The 22,007-nt window shown below is 35.0% G+C and overlaps 1 protein-coding gene across 1 annotated transcript in view; it reads left to right on the forward strand.

Moving 5' to 3' along the window:
- LOC150109376 (transcription factor CP2-like protein 1) overlaps positions 1-22,007 on the forward strand; it is a 311,379-nt gene that overhangs the window by 168,666 nt on the left and 120,706 nt on the right. The window contains exon 12 of the mRNA XM_090407787.1: positions 20,829-20,995. Coding sequence (XP_090263913.1) covers positions 20,829-20,995 — 167 coding nt within the window. The remainder of the gene's footprint in view (positions 1-20,828; positions 20,996-22,007) is intronic.

The following is a 22,007-nucleotide window of genomic DNA, read 5'->3' on the forward strand; positions in this document are numbered from 1 at the left end:
TAATGACACCAGAAATCATTGATCAAGTGCACGATATGGTATTGGATGACCAGCGAGTCAAAGTGCATGAAATTGCTGAGACCATAGGCATTTCAAAAAAACATGTAGGATATATTTTGCATGAAGAATTACAAATAAAAATGCTTTGCGTAAGATTGGTGCCATGCTTGCTCATAGCAGATCAAAAATGCACTCACATTAAAATCTCTGAACAGTGCTTGGAGCATTTTAACAAGAATAAAACTGATTTTGTGTGTTGGTTTATTATTATGGATGAGACTTGGATTCATCATTACACCAGAATCCAAACAGCAGTCAAAACAGTGGAGAGAAGTTGGTTGTTCAGCACCAAAGAAGACAAAGTCTGTTCCTTCAGCAGGAAAGGTCATGGCATCAGTGTTTTGGGATGCTAAAGGCATTTTGTTTGTTAATTATCTTGAAAAGTAAAACAATAACTGGGTCTTTTCTCACGAGTTGCAATTCGTGGGAAAAGACCCGGTTTGCAGAAGAAAAAAAATCATCATTCATCAGGACAGTGAACCTGCCCACAAAGGTGTTTTGACAATGGAAATATTAAGGGATCGGCACTATGAATTGTTGGAACATTCCCCAGATTTGGCTCCCTCTGACTTCTATCTCTTCCCAAAACTAAAACTCTGCCTCATTGGTCAGCGTTTTTCTTTGAATCAAGAGGTGATTGCAGCTGTAGAGGGGTATTTTGCAGATCTTACTGAGAACCACTAGGCGCGCGCACACACACACACACACACACCAGCTGTCATGATGCATGAATGACATCATGACAGCTGGGTAGCACAGATAACAAACCATTTTACAGTAATTGTGACTTGGGCACATTTGTTGATATTCCGATGAAATTTCTTTACTACTTGTTTATTTCATGCATTCACTATAAAAAAACTTCTACATGTATTTTAATTTCAACGATGTAAATGATGTAAGATGCCCATCTTGCTATTGCTGCTAAATTGGAAAACTAATTCCGCCAGTGACTAAAGCCATGTTAGACTTAATTCCCTCACTAGTCAACTACCAACATCAAAACTACAAACACTGCTGCTGTATTCTTCTTACAGTAGGTCATTTCAGCAAATATAATTTTATCAAATGACAGCATTTTTATACACTTTTCACTTTTAATTAACTAAACTAATAATAATATCTTTCATAAAATAAAAATCATGTAAAGATATTTAAATATCTTTACAAGTTTAGTTTAATATCTTGGCTAAGTTCAATCTTATTCTGTATAAATGTCTTTAGCTGGCTCCTGTCATATCAGCTTTACTTATTTGGTTGTCGATTTCTGAAGCAGCCTACTGCCATGTTGGTTTCTAGAGTAAGGATTTCAGTTTCTGTAATCCCTCCATTTCCCTATGCACTAGGATGATATTCTTGAAGGTCATTTTAAATATACTGTTGGAACTCATATGCTGCCTATTTTGAGGGTACAACAGTAAAAGTTTCACAGGTCAGCTGTTAGATAGTACATGGAACTGAACCTGATTGTAAGAAATCAGAAGGCTTCCCAACTAACTGGCCTGTAATCCTGCTGCCACTTACTCTGCCAGAACGTGCTCTGAGGGAATCTGAGTATAGTGGTATGTAGGAAAAACCTGGCCAGCAAATCTTATTCATATACATGAATAGGGACCTTTGTTCCATCTTTGTGTGCCACTTGTTTGCTGTTTGCACATCTGACCTCTCATAGTATGTCCTACTCTCTATTTCTTTTTCCAATAAGCAATGAAGGACAAGACGATCAAATACAGCTTTACTGCAAATCACACACAAAACAATCCCCCCCCCAAAAAAAAAAAAAAAAACATACTAACAACAAAGATGCCATTGAAAAATAAAATAACATAAACCAACAACAACAAAAAGAAGATTAAAAATATCAGTAATACTTGTGGGGTGGGGTGGGGAGGAGTTTCCATATACACTTTGCACCAAAAAATAGTCCTTCAGAGTAACATAAATGATATACACCATCATTAAGAATAACTAGTGTAATAGGAATAGCAGGTCAGAGAAATAACAGATCTGGTTTGGATGACTAAGTCATTTAAACTTAGTATTTGTAATTCCTAAAATCAGCTGGCAACCTTAATAAATACTGCCCACTTCAACTGTGTCTGAATTACACCTTACACAACTCCTATACCATGGACAGCACATGTGCATTTGTTAGATTTGAGATTTCATATCAGAGTATCAAATCTTTAATCCACTCTGTTTGATTGACTCTGGTTCAAAATTCCTTTGCTATATTTTATTGCATTCATTTTCTGTCCTGTCTCTTCAAACTGTGATAATTATCATCTCTAAAGCTTGATTTCTACAATGAAATTACCCAGTTGATGGCATCGTCCTTAGGGTTTCATTATTTGCAACTCAAACTGGCTTCTCTTCTCCTGTTTTCAGAAGCCTTAAGAGTAATATAAATGATATACACTGCCATTAGGAATAACAGATGTAATAGCAATAAATTTTAGGAATAGCAGATCAGAGGAATAACAGATTTTGTTTGGATGACTAAGTCATTTAAACTTTTATATATATACAGTCTGTGGGATTTTTAATAGACTTCTCCATGGCCATAATTCAAATGAATCAATTGCTTTCTAAACTCATTTTTTATGGATCAATCAGATAGGGATGGCCTGGTTGCAATTAACAGTGACCTAACACAATGTGCATATACACTTCATTAGCACCACCATAATGTCAGGGGATATGAGGCTGAGAACGCTAATGAAGTGGTCTCTGTGGTCTGATTACTGTTTCAAACATCTTTTTTATGTCTCCCACCATGAAAGGGTTTGTAAGCCTATAATACATTCATATCATGGTTAATTAAGGATTTTTTCTATTTTTTTATTAATATATTTTTATTTATTTTTTATTTTTTTATGTTGTCTGGAAACCCTTTTATAGAGACCAAATGTAACTTTTTCCGAGCTTCTTCAGGCCTCCAATAAGTGGGGTGACAGTCTCACACCAGATGATGAAATTTATCTTCCACTTAAAGACAATCATAAACATACAAATCAAATCCACAGCCTGCTGGTTGGAGAGTATATCTGCTCCAACTACTGAATAACCAAAATAATTCTAACTCAGATGTGGAGGCCCTTATCCACTCAAAATCCTCAACTACTATCCAAGCTTTGTTCCTTTAATAAATGTGCCAAGAAAAAGAAAGAAAAAAAAAAGTGCCTCCTCAAGACCAGAATTCTAGGTTCATACACAGCCTGCAACAGCAGCAGCAAACAAACAAAAAAAAAGCTATTGGCAAATCCAAGGAAATTGCCAGATGCAAAAACTTGCCTCATGTTCAAATAGCAGTTGGGCTATTTGGGCTTTTGTGGGAAATTTCTGTGACTACATACTGTCATTTCTCACTCAACTTCATGATATGATCACATATCACTTAAAAACAAATCAGCCCTCCCGGCATCATTCTTCTTTTCCAACTCCTGCATAGATGACAACCGAAATTTTTCCCACGTTACCAGGAATAGCTCCTTCCCCTCTTCCTCCTCCTCCTAATCCTTTATCAGAAAGAAATCAAAAGAATCTTTGAATAGCTTGGTATACCATCAAGTTATCTGGTTATGATGGTATCTCTCTTTTCCTAAAAACTTGTGTTCCAGAATTAACATTAACACCTATCCCATATTACATTTTATCTTTTCTACTTGACTGGCATTTATCCTGTGGTATGGAAACAAGAATTGTTTTCATCCTGTTACCAAAAAAAAAGTCACAGAAGAGAATGCAAGGCTTGTATTCTTTTGATAGTGAAGAATTTATGGAGACACGACACACGTGTTAGAATAATTACTTAACATTAAAAAGGTAACATTTGACATTTCAACCTCTGTATTGAATCATCATTCAGGAAAATATACATATGTCCAGGACACAAGCTACATGACACACCACTATACAAAATTAAGGTGAATCTAAATGTGTATTAATCATTTACCCTAGCCTGACCTCTGGTGAAAACAATAAAAATAATAGTAAAATAAAATAAAATGGAAAAATAAAAATAAAAAAATGGAACTACATTACAATTTCGAAAGTCCTCTCATATCGAGATTTTCTTCTGTTTGGGGTTGTTCAGGTTGCTATGTTGAAGATGGGTCCTCCACATTCTTGGAATAATTAATCCATCATTTTTGTTTAGATTTGAATGATGTTTCAGCATTTCACAAGCTTCTTTGAATTTTATTTCAAACCATGTTTTGATGCGGTGTAAGGTCTTGGTGCCTTTCCAGTCAATATGGCTGGAAAGTCATATGGCGTTTGTGTTCATCTTTTCTGATTGGGATGGTGTTCCAGAATTAATAGAATTCTGTTTCCCCTATGTAAGGTAGGTTGCAGGTGCCATGAATTTTGTAAACTCCTGGGTGGACCAGTGGACCAGGTATAGAAGAGGATCTTTGGAAGAGCTAAGTAAATTTCTTAATTTTGCCTGGAGTTTGAAGGTTGTCTTAATGTTGTATTTAAGTAGTGTTCTATCTATTTTTTCTGAAATGCCCCTAATATAGGGTATGGCTATGGCATTCTTATATAATCTTTTTTGTTTTTAGTGGCATTTTTCTGGAGGATCTTGTGAACTGTTTTTTTTATTGTAGCTATTTTTTACAATGTTTGGTTAATAATTCCAAATTCTTAGTTCAGAGCTTGTTCATTGGAGCAAATTGTTAGGGCTCTGTGTTTGAGGGTGCTGATGGCTCCTAGTTTTTGTGTTGGATGGTGGTATGAATTTTTATGTATGCATTGGCCATTGGCCTGTGTGTGTAGGTTTGCAGTAGACTGTGAAGGAGAGGCAGTCTGAGGAAAGACAGGTGATGAGTGCGTCAAGAAAAGGAAGAGAATTGTTATTTTTGATTTTCATTGTGAATTGGATATGTTTGTGTTGTTTGTTCAGTGTCTTAGGAATGTATTTAATGTGTTGCAGCCATGTGGCCAAATGGAGAAAATATCATCAACATATCTTAGCCAGACTTTAGGCTGGCTGAATAGAGCTCGTTGCTCAAAGTCTTTCCATGTAAAAGTTAGCTATTGGTGGGGAAAGTGGTGAGCCCATGGCCTTACCTTCTTTTTGTAGGTAAAAATTATTTTGCCACATGAAATACCCGGAGCGGAGTACGTGGGCAAAGAGGGCCGTGATGTCGGTGAAAATATGTTCTGTAAGAGAAGAATAGCATCATTGATTGGGAATTAGTGAAAAGGGCAGTTATGTCAAGACTGACTAATAAATCTTCGTTTGAGTGTGATGTTTCTAATTTTGTTTATGAAATGTGCATTTTTTATGCAGGAGGGGGAATGACCTACCAACTCCTTGAGTGTGGCCGCTAGTTTCTTGGCTAAGTGATAATTAGGACTGTTGACTCCTTCAACTATCGACCGTAGTGGTGTTTGTTTTGTATATTTTTGGCAGGCCATAAATTCTGGGAGCACAGGCATGATGTGATTTTAGTGTTTTGGTTGTTTCCTCTGGCCACATAATCACCAATTTGATTAATTCTGTTGTTTTCTTTATTTTATGTGGTTTGTAGAGTTGTAGTTCACCATTTGGTACGTGTTGTGGTCATATACCAATTGGTTCATTTTTTTCCAGGTATACTGTCCACTCGAAGACAATGGTAGCATTAACTTTATTTGCTTTTGTAATCGCAATGTCTCGGTTATTTTTTAAGGATTTAAGGCCCCAATTTTTCTGCTCTGGTTAGGTTGCAACTTAGTTGTTTATTAGAGTTTAATATGTACAATGTTTTCATTCATATTTTGTCGACTAAATTGGAGGGGAGGGATTTTAGACCTGTTTCAATGTGATAAATGAAATTTAATTTGTTAACTGACTTTGGTGCAATGGCAAAGTTCAGGATTTTTTCCAGAAGTGAGAGAGTTTCCTTGTGTTAAGGTTGTAGCTGGATTTGTTGATAACTTGGCCTTGGCCCATTGGTTGTTGGTTGCTCCTAACTTTGCTTGCAGGTAATTGGCTGCTCTTTGTATCATTGGTTTGTAATTGCCTGTTCTTTTGGATATGGTGTCTGGATTGTATGTTGCTTTCTTATTGTTTTAGTGCTTGAAACTTCAGTATTAGTTTTTCTTTGTTCTTAAGTAACGTGTGCTTAGCTGAGTCGTCCGTAGCTGGATTTGTCAAATCCTATCTAGAATATCCCAAATATTGGGATTTATGTAGCTCGATAGCTCTAATTTTTTTTGTAAAATGCTGGCTTGGGTAACTGCTAAATTTTTGCGGGCCTTGTGGATCTTTTCTCTCTGTCTGTTCTATATGTTCACTGGGCATCTACAGATGCCGTATGGTCACTTCAATGCTCTGTGATTTGTCGCACCAGGCCTTGGTACGTAGTCCTGTTATTTGCTTTTCTGGTGGCCTCAACTCTCTGAAGATCAGTCGCTCCACACACACCATCCATCCATCTCATTGATGGTCTACCACCTTCCTCTTTTTCCAGGAGCTTTACCTTCTATTACTATTCTGAGAAGTCCCTCCTCCATCCTTTCTATGTGTTGTTAGTTTTCATTATTATTGTTTGTATTCTTACATTTAAGTGTTTCAATGTATGCTAGAACTCCTCTCCCTTATCCTTACTCAACTTCGTTTGAAAATAGTTAAAGTACTTACAAACACAGTAATTTATCTATCCTTGACTCCTCTGCTAGTATATTCTACCTTAGCTAAATCCTATCCCTTCGGTGGCCGTTCCTTCGGTTGGTTATGAGTTCAAAGCTCAGCAGACAAAGAGTCTGTCTCGGGCTAGAGTCAAGCCTCTTTGAATGCAAAATCCAGAATTAACTCCCTTTCAGAATTAAGGAAAATTTGTTTGATAATGCTGCACCATCTTATTTCCTATACAAGAGAAATCTCCTTGTCATGGAGTTAACACACAGACTATTTTATGATTCTAGAATCTAGCAAGCAGCAATCCCAATTACAAATCCTTAACAAACTTATTCTACATGCAGTCATAGCCAATCCCCCACGTTTGAATTCATACAGGTTCTGATTTTAGAGATCAGACAACTTTATAAGCTAAAGAAAACATGAATGTTTATTCATTTTTTAGCTCGTTGTACATTTATCAAAAGTTCACTTAACTAAACTGAATTGCACTTACACGTAACAATTATTAACTAGACAAAATAGAACTAGAACTACAATCAATACATCACATTAAGAGACAATATCAATTTTAAGTTGTCCTGCTTCTACTCATGTAATACAATTAAGTTAGTGATTATCTCATTCATCTAAGGCTGACAGACAAAGGCATACCTCAACAATTCAATGTCAAACTTTACTACTATACACTTTTGGAGTTACAGTAATTTATTGATAGGTTAAGTACTAGAGTCCTGTTACTAATTATCAAGTTCTATCACATGATATATCAGCACTTTTCTGCACTTCAGCTTAGTTCAGAATACAATGAATCTCAAAATGGATTCAAAATGGATCTAGAAAGATTTTACATTACCGACCATCTGGTTCATGCTGGTATCTTCTCCTGATCAATCCTCTGTGAGCACGTGGCTTGTTACCTCATTCTACGGTCTGTTGTCTTCGGATATGACCCTCTAGTGACTATGTTCACGAATCACCCTCTTGTTGATGTGGGTGAGCCTGCTCTGGCTGGACAGGTCCTTGTGTTTCGGCATGAAGCTTCAGTTCTCGCTGACTATCTAGCTGTACCGTAGATATGCCTGGACTGGACCACCGCCTGGTCGCTTAGCCACCGCTGACCATTGTTCTTCCTGACTTCTACCATCTTCTACGACTTCTCGTGCCACTTCTACCGGTATCCGAAAGCCAAAGGGAGATGAAGCCTGCACCGTAAGCTTCTTATACCTCCACGTTTCTGCTCTTCCCCTACGTCACTGATTCTGCTCGGTACTATCTTCTCCTCGATATGTTCTCCACGTGGATGTCTCGCATGCACCTCAGACCTCACGACTGCCTTCGGTTATGTCTTTAAGCGGATTATTTCAATGTGAACTTCGATCTAACCTATCCTGTTCTAATATAATTCTCGCAAAAATCCGATTCCTTTCGGTTATACGTAGGACAGTTAACAATATAGCAAAACAGAGGAATTTACAAAACAAGGACTAATACGTTATTTACAGTTTCATTTATACCTATATACAAGTACTACTTTATGAAAATTTATTTGTATCCTAGTTAAATCCCGAACGAAATGTTTTATGACAATTTAAACCTTTCATTCAAGATTTAACAGTATCCAAAATATTTTAGCTTTCTTCTGTCAATATCCTTAAGGAGCTTTAAAAAGTTATACTGATCTTTTCTAACACCCATTCTGTTACTAATTATCACGTAACAGCAAATTTATGCACTTCAGCCAAAGTGCATAAATACAGTGCACTTTGGCTGAAGTAAACTTCTTTTTTAACTTAATGCAGTTAGGTATTAAGTTGCTGTCTCTACATTGTTATAGAAAGACTAGCCTAATCAATTAACATAGAAACGCGTATTTTCATCTTCTCATAGTGGCTGCATTGCTTGTGGGTAAATCTCCATGGATTATGACAATTCTTTCTTTAAGGTTACGCGGTGGTCAGCATTCATAGCGAAGAATTTATGGAGACACAACACACGTGTTAGAATAATTACTTTACTTAACATTACTTAATCAGCAAAGATGAACACAAATGCTACATTAAATGTGGCATTTGTGTTCTATTTTACCCACTATGGTAAAACAGGCCTATCAGACCACGCACTCCACACATGCCACAGAATTGATTGGAAAGGCACAAAGTCCCTACACTGCAGCAAAACCGGGTTTGAAACAAAATTCAAAGAAGCTTGTGAAATGCTGAAACATCATCCAAACCTGAACAAAAATGATGGATTAATTATTCCAAGAATGTGGAGGACCCATCTTCAGCCCATATAGCAACCAGAAAAACCCCAAACAGAAGAAAATCTCAGTACGAGAGGACTTTAGAAATTGTTTCATGTAGTTCCATATTTTATTTTTATTTTTCTATTTTATTTAATTTTATTTTTTATTGTTTTTGCCAGAGGTCAGGCTAGGGTAAATGATTAACACACATTTAGATTCATCTTATTTTTGTATAGTGCTGTGCCATTTAGCTTGTGTCCTGGGCATGTGTATGTTTTCCTGATAATGATGATGACCTCAATACAGAGGTCGAAACGCTGAATGTTACCTTCTTAATGTTAAATAAAGTAATTATTGTAATACTTGTGTTGTGTCTCCATAAATTCTTCACTGTGAATGCTGACCATCGTGTAACCTTAAAAGAAAGAATTATATTCTTTTGAGCAGGAGCTGGAAGCTGTAGTCTTTGGTGGTATACTTCGTGTGGAGGGCTGTTCCACAGAACTGAGGTAGGTGGAATGAAGGATGACGGGATTAGCATGTGTTTTGAGTTAGCAGTTTGACTGTAAAAGGATGTTGGAAAGCTGTTTTAGAATTAGCAGAGGTGGTGTCACAGTGGATGCTAGTTATGCCGAACAGCATTCATGGAAATATCTATTGAAAAGAGACATACAAAAACTGACCATCTCTGAGTAGATGAGAATATATGAGAGAGGGGTCATCAACCACCTGAATGTCATCAAGAATTTTTAAAGAGAGTTTTAGGTGTACCACCTCAAATATGAGAGCAGTTTTCCAAGGTTTGACAGTTTTGGTGTTTGTACAGAATTAGTAGTTGAACAGATGAAAAGTAGTCTTGCTTGAAAAAAGGATGCCAAGTTTTTTGAAAGGCAAGGATGCTATAGAAGTAATATTGTGCCAGGAATGAGAATCAGTCTGAGAAGAAATATCTGGTTTTGACTGTTGAGTTGAGCATTATCAAAGGTAAGAGGAGAAAAACTAAGATCTTTTTTGTGTCTTAACTACCAAAACTAAGGTCTTTTTTGTGAGAAAAAAGACCTTAGTTTTGGAAGCATTAAAGGTGATTAAAACAGTTATTATTAATGATCTTGAAGCTTGAGATATTTGAGCACTGCAAGATTTGTGATATGAATATGACGAGCAGAGAATACTATCATTTATGGATATGAAGAAGAGAGTGGGTGAAATAACAGAGCTCTGATTAACACCTGTGTTAGTTGCAAAATCTGAAGAGAGAACATCCTCCACCATTACACTTAGTGTACCTGAGAGAAAACTTGCAATTCAATTTATAAAGTCTAGAAGGCAGACCATAAGATATCACTTTCCTGAGAAGCTCTCTAAGCCAAATCTATTTAATGGCTTAAAATGTCAAGTGCAACAGTACAGGATTTTTTCAAACCTTGACATGACATATGTCCGAAGGTGGGCATGTGCTGTGATCAACAACCTACTCTGCACCACTTGGAGGTCCATCAACTAATCTGCCAGTCATCATCACCTACCTTCAGACGCAAGCCATGTAAAGGTTTTGAGAAATTCACGTGATTGCTCTCTACATTTCTTGAGTATATTATTATTATTGCATGACACTCCAGGGAGTCCAAAGACTTATCAAGGGAGGGACCTACTCTACAGCTCGCTGTCTCCACCACTTAATCCACCAACTACAGTGAAATGCAACTACACCAATGCCATATGATTAGGTCTGTCACAGAGGTCTGCTTAGCAAGCTATGAACTTAGGAAGCATTTCTACCCTTTACATTGGACTAGTTGCTTTCTCTCTCTCTCTCTCTCTCTGGTTGCACATTACATTTATGGTAGTGGCTTCCTCTCCTCAGATTTCTCTACCAGTGCTGGAGTACACTAGAGCTCTGTTCTTTTATTTGCTTTCTCTTCCTCCTTTACATAAATGACATGACCTTCATAACTTTGCAGATAACAGTACACTATTCCTCTTCTCTTTTTTTTTTTTTTTTTGTTTTACAAACCTTATAGCGCATAATTATTTGAAGCTTCAAGGTCTTCCATAACCATTACCTTGGTATTTTTCAGTGAAGTGAGGTTAACTTTACCAAAGTGCAAGTCTGTTTTATTTCTCATAAGAATAATCCCACTTCATGCACTTTCCCCTTACTTTTAATACCCACATCTTCAAGCATGATCAGGTTTCTCTTTGGTTGAATTTTCTCCTTTTCCCTTTCCATTGAAGAAATCCATTGTGACTGGGGTATTTGAATGCTGCTTGTGTTGTGTAACAACAAAATAAACGGTCAATTATTTTTAAAATATAAATTTGAATCATTAATTTCCTATCCACTTTATATCTTAAATTCTTGTTTTAGGATTCCATTGTATGATTATTAAATATTACAAGAAATGCATATAATAATTAACGATCATACAATGGAATCCTAAAATAAGAATTTAAGATTTTCTTTTTATCAAAAAATGTTCTCAGCAAGCCTTTAACTGTTGTATAGCTCACTGCACACAAAATAAATTTCAGAGAGGTTAACATATGCTTCTATTTTAATTAAATTGTGTACATGGTTCTAATTATTTTAAATTCATTTAATATGCAGATTTATTCTAAACTTTATGTAAAAGGATGGGCTGAGGGTTTGTATTTCTTTCTACTATTGTTATGAACAAATTTAAATATATATTACTCTTTTACTTCCTGATTTATGAACTCATGAAATCATAAAAAATATAATAAAATATTCTGTTGTTCTAGACATATGAGGAAGAATTCATCATAAAATATTATTAATGGAATCACTTACGTTTAATTTAAATGGCTTTATTTGTAAAATTTTTGGCTGTTTCATAGCCATTGTCAATACAGTTATAGGAAAACACAAAAAAGGGAACAATAATTAATCTAAAGTGTGTGATATTATGTGCACTATTGGCTGCAGGAGAATAGCTCCATCTGCATTAATAGATATCCAAACTAAATTACAATAAAATAATTTAGTTAATAAATTATTTTTAAATATAAACAATAAATTAATTACAAATTAAGGAGAATGTTGAATATTAGTTGGTATAACTTCCCAAAATTGAGAAAGTTTTAGGTAATCATTTTTGTTCAGGTTTAGGTTGTGAATGTGTGCTTAACAGCTTTCTTTGTACAGTCTTTTTGAAAGTAAATAACATTTGTGTAATACTTTGTTTTTCTTCCATTGAATGCTGTGCTTTGTTGATAATGTGTGACTTGGTATTCCTGATGTCTTAACCCACCTCAAGAAGAAATCACTAGAATTTGTATTCCATATGTTAAAGGACTTTCAGAAAAAATAGCAAGACTGCTTTGACAGATTAACTTACAAGTTTCTTTCCATCTAGTTCATGAACTTAATACTTTCCATATCTCACCTAAATATAAATATCCTTCACTTTCTTATCCTGGAGTTTACAGAATCCTCTGCTTTGTGGCTTATGTTATTATGGACAGACTGGTCATTCTGCACAAATTCATCTTGAAGAACATGAAACGCTCTCAGTTGAATTGTTGTTCTCTTTTTTGTGTTTTCTTGTAACTATATTGACAATGGCTATGAAATTTAGCCAAAAATTTTACAAATAAAGATGTTTAAATTAAACGTGATTCTAGTAATATGATAAAAATATTCTGTGTATACTACGTGGTCATGAAATTCCTCGAACATGCACATTAACAATGATTTGCACAAATTAAAACCAATTATTCCATAGAAATATATTTGTGTGTGGGGAAGAGGTATTCCACCAATATGTACATAGTCACCAAGCTAAGTTTTTCACCTTAGGACTCTCTACTATTGCAAACTGTATATGTGCTTTCATTGAGGTTACGAGTACGCTTTAACATGGTGGTGCTCTAATCAGCTTTATATCTTTTTTACAACTGCAATTTTTACTTTTAAATTAAGACATTTCTTGGAAGCAGTACTTGCACCAGTACTTGGTGGTTAGTTAGAAGCAAAATCATGATATTTTGACCATTTTGTTATAAAGAAATCATTTTGTAATGAAAATGCAGCTTCATTGTACAGATACAGAACTGGGCATTATTAGTAATGATTTAGTGGATGCTGTTTTTTATGTGATTCCCACTCACAGAAGATTGGATGGGCTAAGGTTTTATTTTTTCTTTATTTTTTTCTTTTTATTTTATTTTATTATTATTATTATTTATTTATTTATTTTTTTTGCATAATCTGCATGCTATGCTCAAGAGATCAAACATGGAACTTTTCAAGCCATTTCAGGCCTCCAGTAAATGAGAACAGTGATCTCACGCTGCTCATTGAAATTCATCTCCCACATGAAAAGAAGATTCTTCATCATATTCATCATCAAATTCTTGACATTACCCTCAAGGGGGTGTACAGGATATTATGATAATGCTACATGATTACATCATTACTAACTTCCTATCAACAATTTTCCTCCAAATCAATCTGTTATCTGTCAAGACGTTATCAGATCTTATATTTCTGTCTTCTAAGGTCTTTGTATTGTATCAATCCACCTATATCTGGGTCTTATTTCCTGCCAACCTGGCAGAGAACACTTGTTTTACGAATCTTTCCCATTCTGTTTAAGTGACCATACCACCTGAGATTAGCTCTGCTAACACATTCTTGGATGCTGAGAATGTCAAGTTCTTTCCTGATATCCTCATTTTTAATATGATATTGCCATTGATGCCATATGTTAATGCTCCTACTCTTTCTCAGGACTCTCATATCTGCAGTCCCTAGGCTTTGGTCAAGTGTTTTACTTCTTACCCAGCTCTCAGATCCATAAGTTAAAATTGGTTTGAACACTGTCTTGTATACAGCTAATTTAGTGTTTTGACTAATTTCTCTCTTATTCCATATAACATAAACAAAGTTTATTATTATAATTTTATGCATATAATAAGATTTGTTTATTATTATTACTTATATCATAATTGTGCACAATAACACCACATAAATCATGACACACACACACACACACACACACACACACACACATTGTGTGTGTGTGTGTGTGTGTGTGTGTGTGTGTGTGTGTGTGTGTGCAGTAATACCTTGCATAATGTGGTTTTTACGTGTGATTTATTGTAATTTCATGAGAAAGGCAGTTATATTGATTACATTTTACATTAATTCAAAATTAAGATGGAACGTTTTTCAAGCATTACAAAAATAAACAAATACAAATAAAAAAATGCAAACGTTCAGCATTTCGAGTATTCCAAAAATTTTTCAAACACGTTTTATTCATATTGCATTCAAATATCTAGCCACAGTACAGGATTGTGATAGCAAAGATGTGGCCACCTCACAAACTTTTTTCTACAGCTTTTGTGTCACTTTTAAACTATTTTATTATCCTTTAATGCATAATGATGGGTGAGAAAAGAAAATGTAAAGGTTGGTGAAGGACGTAAGAAACATAAACAGTTAGCAATAGGCCTAAAATTATAAAGTTCCATTGAAGATACATGAAGTGTCTTAAATTGTTTCATTACATCAAATAATGCCTCTTAGGAATCTCTGTGATCAGTTTTTTTGCACCAATACACAGTAATTGTCCTTGTTTGGAACACATTACGCCAAAACCCATTATAGTAATGTTCCACTCACTGCAGTGTCAGTTAGCACTAAATATTTTTGGCATGCATTAACAGCACTATTTAGGTATAGTGCTGTGTATCAAAAAATGGATAAATAAAATTGAAAGAGGGCATTATATTCACTTACTGTCGTATATATATTATATCAAATATCTACATAATATAATATCATATATCTACATAATATAATATCTTGGGAGCAGTAAGAAACAGATGAAATGTAGAAATTATTACACTAACTTCCATGGAGTCATCAGACTCATCATGGGAGGTTCACTCAGTCCAACACTTCCTGCATTCACAATGCATTCTGATAATGTGTTCCATTCACTTACAATTCTCTGTCAAAAATCTTCTCCTGACAACCTTCTTCACCACACCCTCACACAACTCCAGAAGTGGCTTCTTATTCTTCCCTTTTGTATACATCTGATAAAATCTCCTTACTAACTTAAACATCCCTATCGTATCACCTTTTTTCTCCTATTCACCACACTCTGTAATTTACATTCCTTTGACCTCTCTCTTCTTACCCTCCTCCATGTCCCATAACCAATATTCTACAGTCCTATAGGTCCTTTTACCTTAAGCACTCATCTCTGGATCTTCTCCAATGTTTTCACAGTGAAAATTAGATGAAATCTGAGCACAATAGTCCAAGTGTGATCTAGCCAGTAATAAATTATTTATGCAGTGGCACAGCCACCTCCTTATCCCTACATGTCACTTCTTGTCATAGCAGCATTGTGATGTGCAGACTTTGCAACATGTACAATGTAGCCTCTGAACTTCAGTCCACTGTCAACCATTACCTTTTTATGAAAATGGTGTAAGTTGACTCTTACTATTGCATACACCAAATTCACTCATGATAACAAACTACTGAAAATTTCAAGCAAATCCCCACAGACACGGTGCTTTTCTAAAGGAAATTCACTATAGCAAACTTTATTCACAAACTAACTGTTTCCTTTTCTCTCTATAAATTTGCTGAAGGAAATGTTTGCTGTATGAAGTGAAGTATGCATTCAAATTGCTGCAGTTTTTACTTTTAAACTGCAATTTTCAATTTTTGAGAACCAAAATGTTTTTCTAGCAGAGACTTTATTTCCATAGCTGTTTCATTGATTAATGTCATAGTTTCTAGAACAAAAGCTATATAAAACTGAAATGAAAATGAATAATTTACTAAGTAAATTGATTATTATTTGCAAGGCAGTTTGGCAGAACCAAATTGCATTAACAAAAAGCTCAAGCTGCCAAATTGCATTAACAAAGACACTTTAATGATAAATGATTAGCAAAGACTGAAAATGAAATGACCTTGAGAACAAGGATAGTCATGTGTTTGGAGAATGATATTGGTAGTCTTCATGGTAATCTTCTGCACTTATTGCTGATGGTGGTATACCAAAATTTGTGTAGGATCCCTTCTCCCCATTCTATTGCAGTTAACTGGGTTCTGTAGAACTTGGGTCTCTTCCAAGAATGGTCTATGATTTGAATTAGGATTTGTGTAGTAGCCTGACTTTCTTCCACCTGGTGAATCAAATGAGTTCCTCTTGTGTTCTTCATTCTACCCTAAGCCCACATGCACATACACACAGTCAGATACCTACATGCCATTTCACATCATCCTGCTCAGAAACTTGGAATTCTCAAAACTTTTCAAAACTTCAGCCTCTAGATTAGAGCAAATTTTGTTCTCAGGACCTGCACCTCATCTGGAACAACGAGCTTTGCTTACATCTTTTGAACAGATTGGATATAACAGGAAAAACTTTTGCTAAGCTTATTAAAAAGAACAACCAGATCTCTATCTTGTCAATGGCACAGTAGATAGAATGGACTTGCTCATAAACAGCTGCAAACTTCTGAACAACTGCATTCCCCAGACAATGACAGCCAGGATACTCTCTCTTCTTCCCAGGTGTCCATAGTATTCTCTGCCCATATGGGACCCAGTTTTTCAGACAGACAGGCTGGACCCCTCTTAGTCAGAAAAAGAGAACATAAAAAGTACATTTGTTATAGGCAATCAGAAAGCAGACAGTACAACATGTCTCAGATGAAGGCTTTCATTAGAGCACTACACAAATCCCAGTTTAAATCACAGACTATTTTGGAAGCAGCTCAATTTCTACAGAATGTGGTTAACCGATAGTAATGCTTCTACACAAAACTTGGTTACAGTGCGCCAAAATTGTGTGGAATCATATATACATATCTTCCTGTCAGCATTAATTACAGATAATTGCTACGAATAATGCCACTGTCACCCTTAGTGCATGTAACTGTACTGTTCTCAAGGTTGTTTCATTTTCATTCTTTGCTGAGTATGTGTTGTTAAAATGCCTTTGATAGCACTGGCTTGAGCTGGTGAAACATCACCTTTTAGTAAATTTTTTATTTTCTTTCCAATTTCACATAGTTTTTTCTAGAAACTTCAACATGAATTGTAGGAGAGGCATTCACAAACCAGTAGGATATTTCTTAAATAAATTAACTACTACTGCCTGAAATCAAGACAAGTTGCATAATTGTTGCTGTGAGATCCAGTAGATAGAAAAGAAAATCAGATTGATCCTATTTAATCAAAACAGCAACCAATTATTCAGAATTACCAGGAATTTCTTCATTTTCTTCATTATAAAAACATTCTCTTGAATTATAGGAGTGTGTAATATTCAAGCTAAAGGAAGAACATTCATCGAAGAATCCAAAATTAGTATTTGAATCCTTATTTTCAAGTTAGTTTACAGCTCTTATTTTCAGAATAGCTGAAAATTACCAACACTTGTGCTTAAATATTTTAGTTTTGTAAGTCTTTATTTTTTCACTGTCGGTCTTTAGAAAAATCCAGATTCCTTGACAGACTTTAACATTCCATAGTTCATATCTTCATACTTTGCAGATATGAAATTTGATATTTCATACCAGCTAAGGAAGACTTAAAACAGAAAGAAAGAATGAAACATAACAAAACTGAGACTCCAAGTCTCTATCTTCTCTTTTTATCCTAGTATAGTTCACTAACAGTCTCTCTGCATTTCTGAACTTAACAACAGTTAATTTTCACAATGTAGCTAAATTGCACCTTTCCAGTTTCATAAAAAAGCAAGAACTTATTATAAATGAATATGAAAAGCTGAATTTTTGTAAATTAATTCAGAATTTCCCTTCAATTAAAAAAAAAATCTCATTGTCTCAAGCAATGTATCAAGTATTATTAACACAGTGGTTGATGTTTCTGATCAACAGTTTTTCATTTCTTTTGTTTTTTTTTGTTGGCACTAGAGGTCAGGCCAGTAGAATAATGGCTGATCAAACTACATTGTTACTTTGGCATACTATTTGAAATGTAATATAGCTTGTCTTTGTGTGTGTGTGCGTGCGCGTGCGTGCGTGCACACACACACACATCTACCACTAATTGTCCAGACACCTTACAATTGATACCAGGAGGTGAACCCTAATATCAGGTATGTCCACCTTTATGTTTGATCACCTTCTGCACCCTTTGAGGGAGGCTTTGTACCAATGTGCGGCAGACATTGGGTGGAATTTGTCTCTATTCCTACATCAAAGCAGCACTGAGTTCAGTGGCAGATCAAGAACCTGCTGCTCTGGACCTCATTTGCCACTCCAATTCATCCCACAGGTGTTTTCGATGGGGTTGAGATCAGAACTCTGCTCAGGCCAGAGCAGTAGTTTAACACCCATCTTCATACTATTCCATAGTAGCTGCAGCTTTGTGGCATGGGTCATTGTCATTTTGATAGTAACACGAGTCCATTTCATAAAAACTCTGCAGTGTAGGCAGCACTTGTTTATTCAAAATATCAAGGTACTGAGCTGCCTTCATGGAACCCCAGTCAACAACCCATGGTCCCACTCCAAACCAGCTGAATGCACCCCCACACCATTACTCCCTCCACCACCTAACTTTACTGTAGGTACACACACACACTGTGGTAACAAGTGTATGGTACCATTGATTATTAGTGAATCCCTTTATCAATTGTACTAATAAAAGACAGATATACAGACTCCTGGACAGAGTTCATTTTCTTGTAAGTATTACAACACCAAATTAAATAATTTGGTGAAAGACTTTTAAAAAGCAACTAGTAGATTTAGGTAAGAGAATAAAAGAACTAGGCACTGAATATCTCCTTATTGAATATCTGATTTTTTCCGCTTTTCTAATAAAAATATAGAAATATAGAATATCAATAATAGTACAGCTCTCCATTATATCTTATTTTACATCCAACTATCTTTTACATTTCTAACTTTAACATTTGCACTCTACACCATAAAATTCCATATATGCTATACAGATTTAGTGTTTCAAACAGCTTTCTCCTCATTATTATTATTATTAAGTCAGGGAGTCAGGAACTCATTGAGGTACGCCATACTATTTGCGCCAGCTGTCATACCTGTTCTTGAATTCGTTCATGCTACTTGCACACACACACACAACATCCAATGGCAATCCATTCCAATCAAGCACTACTCTGTGAGAGAAAAATCTAGCCTTCACCCTCTTCTTGACAGCATTCATTCTCAGCTTCCAAGAATGACCTCATGTCCTTTCCCTACCATTTCAATCATATCGCCCCTCTTTCTCCTGTGTGTTAGTATCTGCAGCCTACAAATTCTCAAACTATCTTCATAATCAGTATTCCACAATTCTGATATCATTTTTAACATTTTCCTTTGCACTCTCTCTCCACTGTATGAGAATCACCAAGGAAAACCAGGAGACCACAACTGCATGCAATAGTCCAAGTGAGGTCTTATCAAAGCCTTGTAAAGAGACAAAATGACTTCCTTATCTTTACATGTCAAGGTTCGTTTCAGCTTTGCAATTATTCTCTGAGTTGTATTTACAATTTTTTGTTATATGACCCTTGAACTTCAACTTCCTGTTCTACTAAAGCTCCAAAATCCTTAGCATGATCAGCTTCTTCTAGCATAATCCCACCAATATAATATGACATTGGATATCTAATCACACCAAAGTGCATGACCTTACATTTACTAACAATGATCTGACAGACATTTTCACATGCCTACAATTCCAGCCTGTTCAAATCATTCTGCAAATACTGCATATCAGCAGCATTCTTGATTACCCTACCTATCTTTGCATCATCAGCAAATCACTTGTCAAATCCTTCCCAATATCATTAATGTACAGATTGAATAACAATGGACCAAGGACTGATCCTTGAGGCACACTGCTGGTTACTTTGAATCTTGTAGATTCACACCCACTCCCATATATGACTTTTTGATATCTGTCAATTAGCCTTCCTCTTATCCATGCTAATAGTTCATAATCCAATCCCATATTCTCCAGTTTTTTTCAATAGTTTCCCATGCTATATTCTCTCAAAAGCCTTAGCAAAATCCAAAAGTATTGTGGTGTGTCCATTCCCCTTGTCTAACTTAGTGGTAACATTATAGAATGTGAGCAAGTCGCTAAAACATGACCCTCCCTTAGTAAAGCCATGCTGTATGTTGCAAAGTAAAGATTTTTTGTCAACCCATTTCTGAATGTGAGCCCTAACCAACTTTTCCAAAATCTTTATATTCTCATGATTTCTAATCTGTTTCTTTTAAAGTTTAATTTTGACAATCCCTGTTTATGGTATATAAAACTTGTTTTTCCTAATAAAAAATAAATAAATAAATCACTCATTAATTAAGATGCAAGTTTTAATTTGACATAAGATATCTTCCCTTATAAATTTTATACAAAGAGTGTGAAACAAATTCAGGTTATATATATAAAACCTTCAGCAAAAAACAGCTGTTTCTCACATATATACACCAAGTCAGACGGTGTTCAAGATAAAATATAAATTTAAAATTTATTCTAATTCAGTTAAGGAAAAGATAAAATTAACCATTTAATGTAGTCTTTCTTATAATGAAAATTTAAAATGAAAACATGCAATTCTTAAATAAAATAGAATATATGCTGGTTACAGCCATTTTCTCACACTGAAATAAAGACTGTTTTGTTGATTGATGAATAACCAGAAGCAGTTTATTCATCAAAAAAAAAACTATTACTTGATTTGAAGCTATATTTGAATTTGAAAGTTACATGAACCTACAAGTATTCCACAATATGTTTTGTATTTAAGTATATGATCTTAAGATTTTTAACATGTGTTCTGTATGAGAAATATAATGAAAAAAAAAAATTGAAAATGTTTATTCTGCTGTTTTCAGTGTTCAGTAGAGTCTTTACATCTTCCATCATCATCATCTCCAACTGCTTCTCAATCATCAGCTACACCAAATACATTCATATCTACCTCTACACCTAATTTTTCTCCTCAGGGCTCTGTTGTTGATGTTAGACCACCATCGTCTTCATCAGTTTTACAAATTGATCAGTAAGTAATCTTTGAAACAAATTTCATTCTAAATTAATTTTATTTTATTTATTTCTCTTTTTTTAATGATTACAGGTGGTGTAAAAATGCAGATCCTTTGCAACTGTAGCTTATTTGTCATCTCTTTATTTCATGAACTACATCTTTAAGCAGTGCCTATACAGAATTATAACTGCCACACTGCTAGATAGAATAAAAACTTAGTTTCAATTCTGGTCATTGAACAGAATGTATCACTTATTTCCCAATAGTTTAGTATTGATGATGATATTTTTATCTTCCTCAGTAAAAAGCAATATATTTTCCAACTCTAACAGATTTATGTGTTAGGATTTATGTAGTTTTTTAAGAATGTTATGTTTTTAACTCTGCAATGTAGCAAAATTTAACCAAAATTGCAGACAAGCATACAAATAAATATTAGTTAGGATAAAGAACATCACCTTTCATCTGGCTTTTTGCAGACATACTTCTGAATTGCACTAGTAATGAATGGTGGCTATTGCTTTCCAGAAGTTAGAGCAAGTGAGCGCCATCCCATTAGGGAAAATAAGATCTTTCTTTCCTCTAACAAAAAATTAAAAAACTCAGTTTTTTATAGCGGTTTGAAGTCCAGAATCTAGAATCTCAAAATCAGCATTGTCCAGACATTGTCGCTTGTAGTTACTTGTGAAAGAATGAACTTACTTTTTATGGTGCACAGATGTTCATTGAAAAAGTAATGTGATAATTATATCCCTCTTTTTATGGTTCCAAAAATTTATTTTTCTGTAATGTAAATTTTTATTTATTTTATCACCATCAATTCCTGGCATGTGTTCAAGGAGTACACAGGCATTGGTTTTATTAATGCATATAAAAAAAAATTAGATCCTCTAACCTTTTTATTCAAAGGGAACATGAATAAAAAGGCGGAACTTTTAATTGTAACTAACTTTTAGAACAAGTTCCAACAGTCCACCCTTAACATCATAGCTGAGCAGCTAACACTGATGTTTTTAAAAACCTGATT

The sequence above is a fragment of the Typopeltis vanoorti genome, chromosome 2, assembly GCF_054136105.1.
Source record: "Typopeltis vanoorti isolate ZY-2024b chromosome 2, IOZ_Tvanoo_1.0, whole genome shotgun sequence".
NCBI lineage: Eukaryota > Metazoa > Arthropoda > Arachnida > Uropygi > Thelyphonidae > Typopeltis > Typopeltis vanoorti.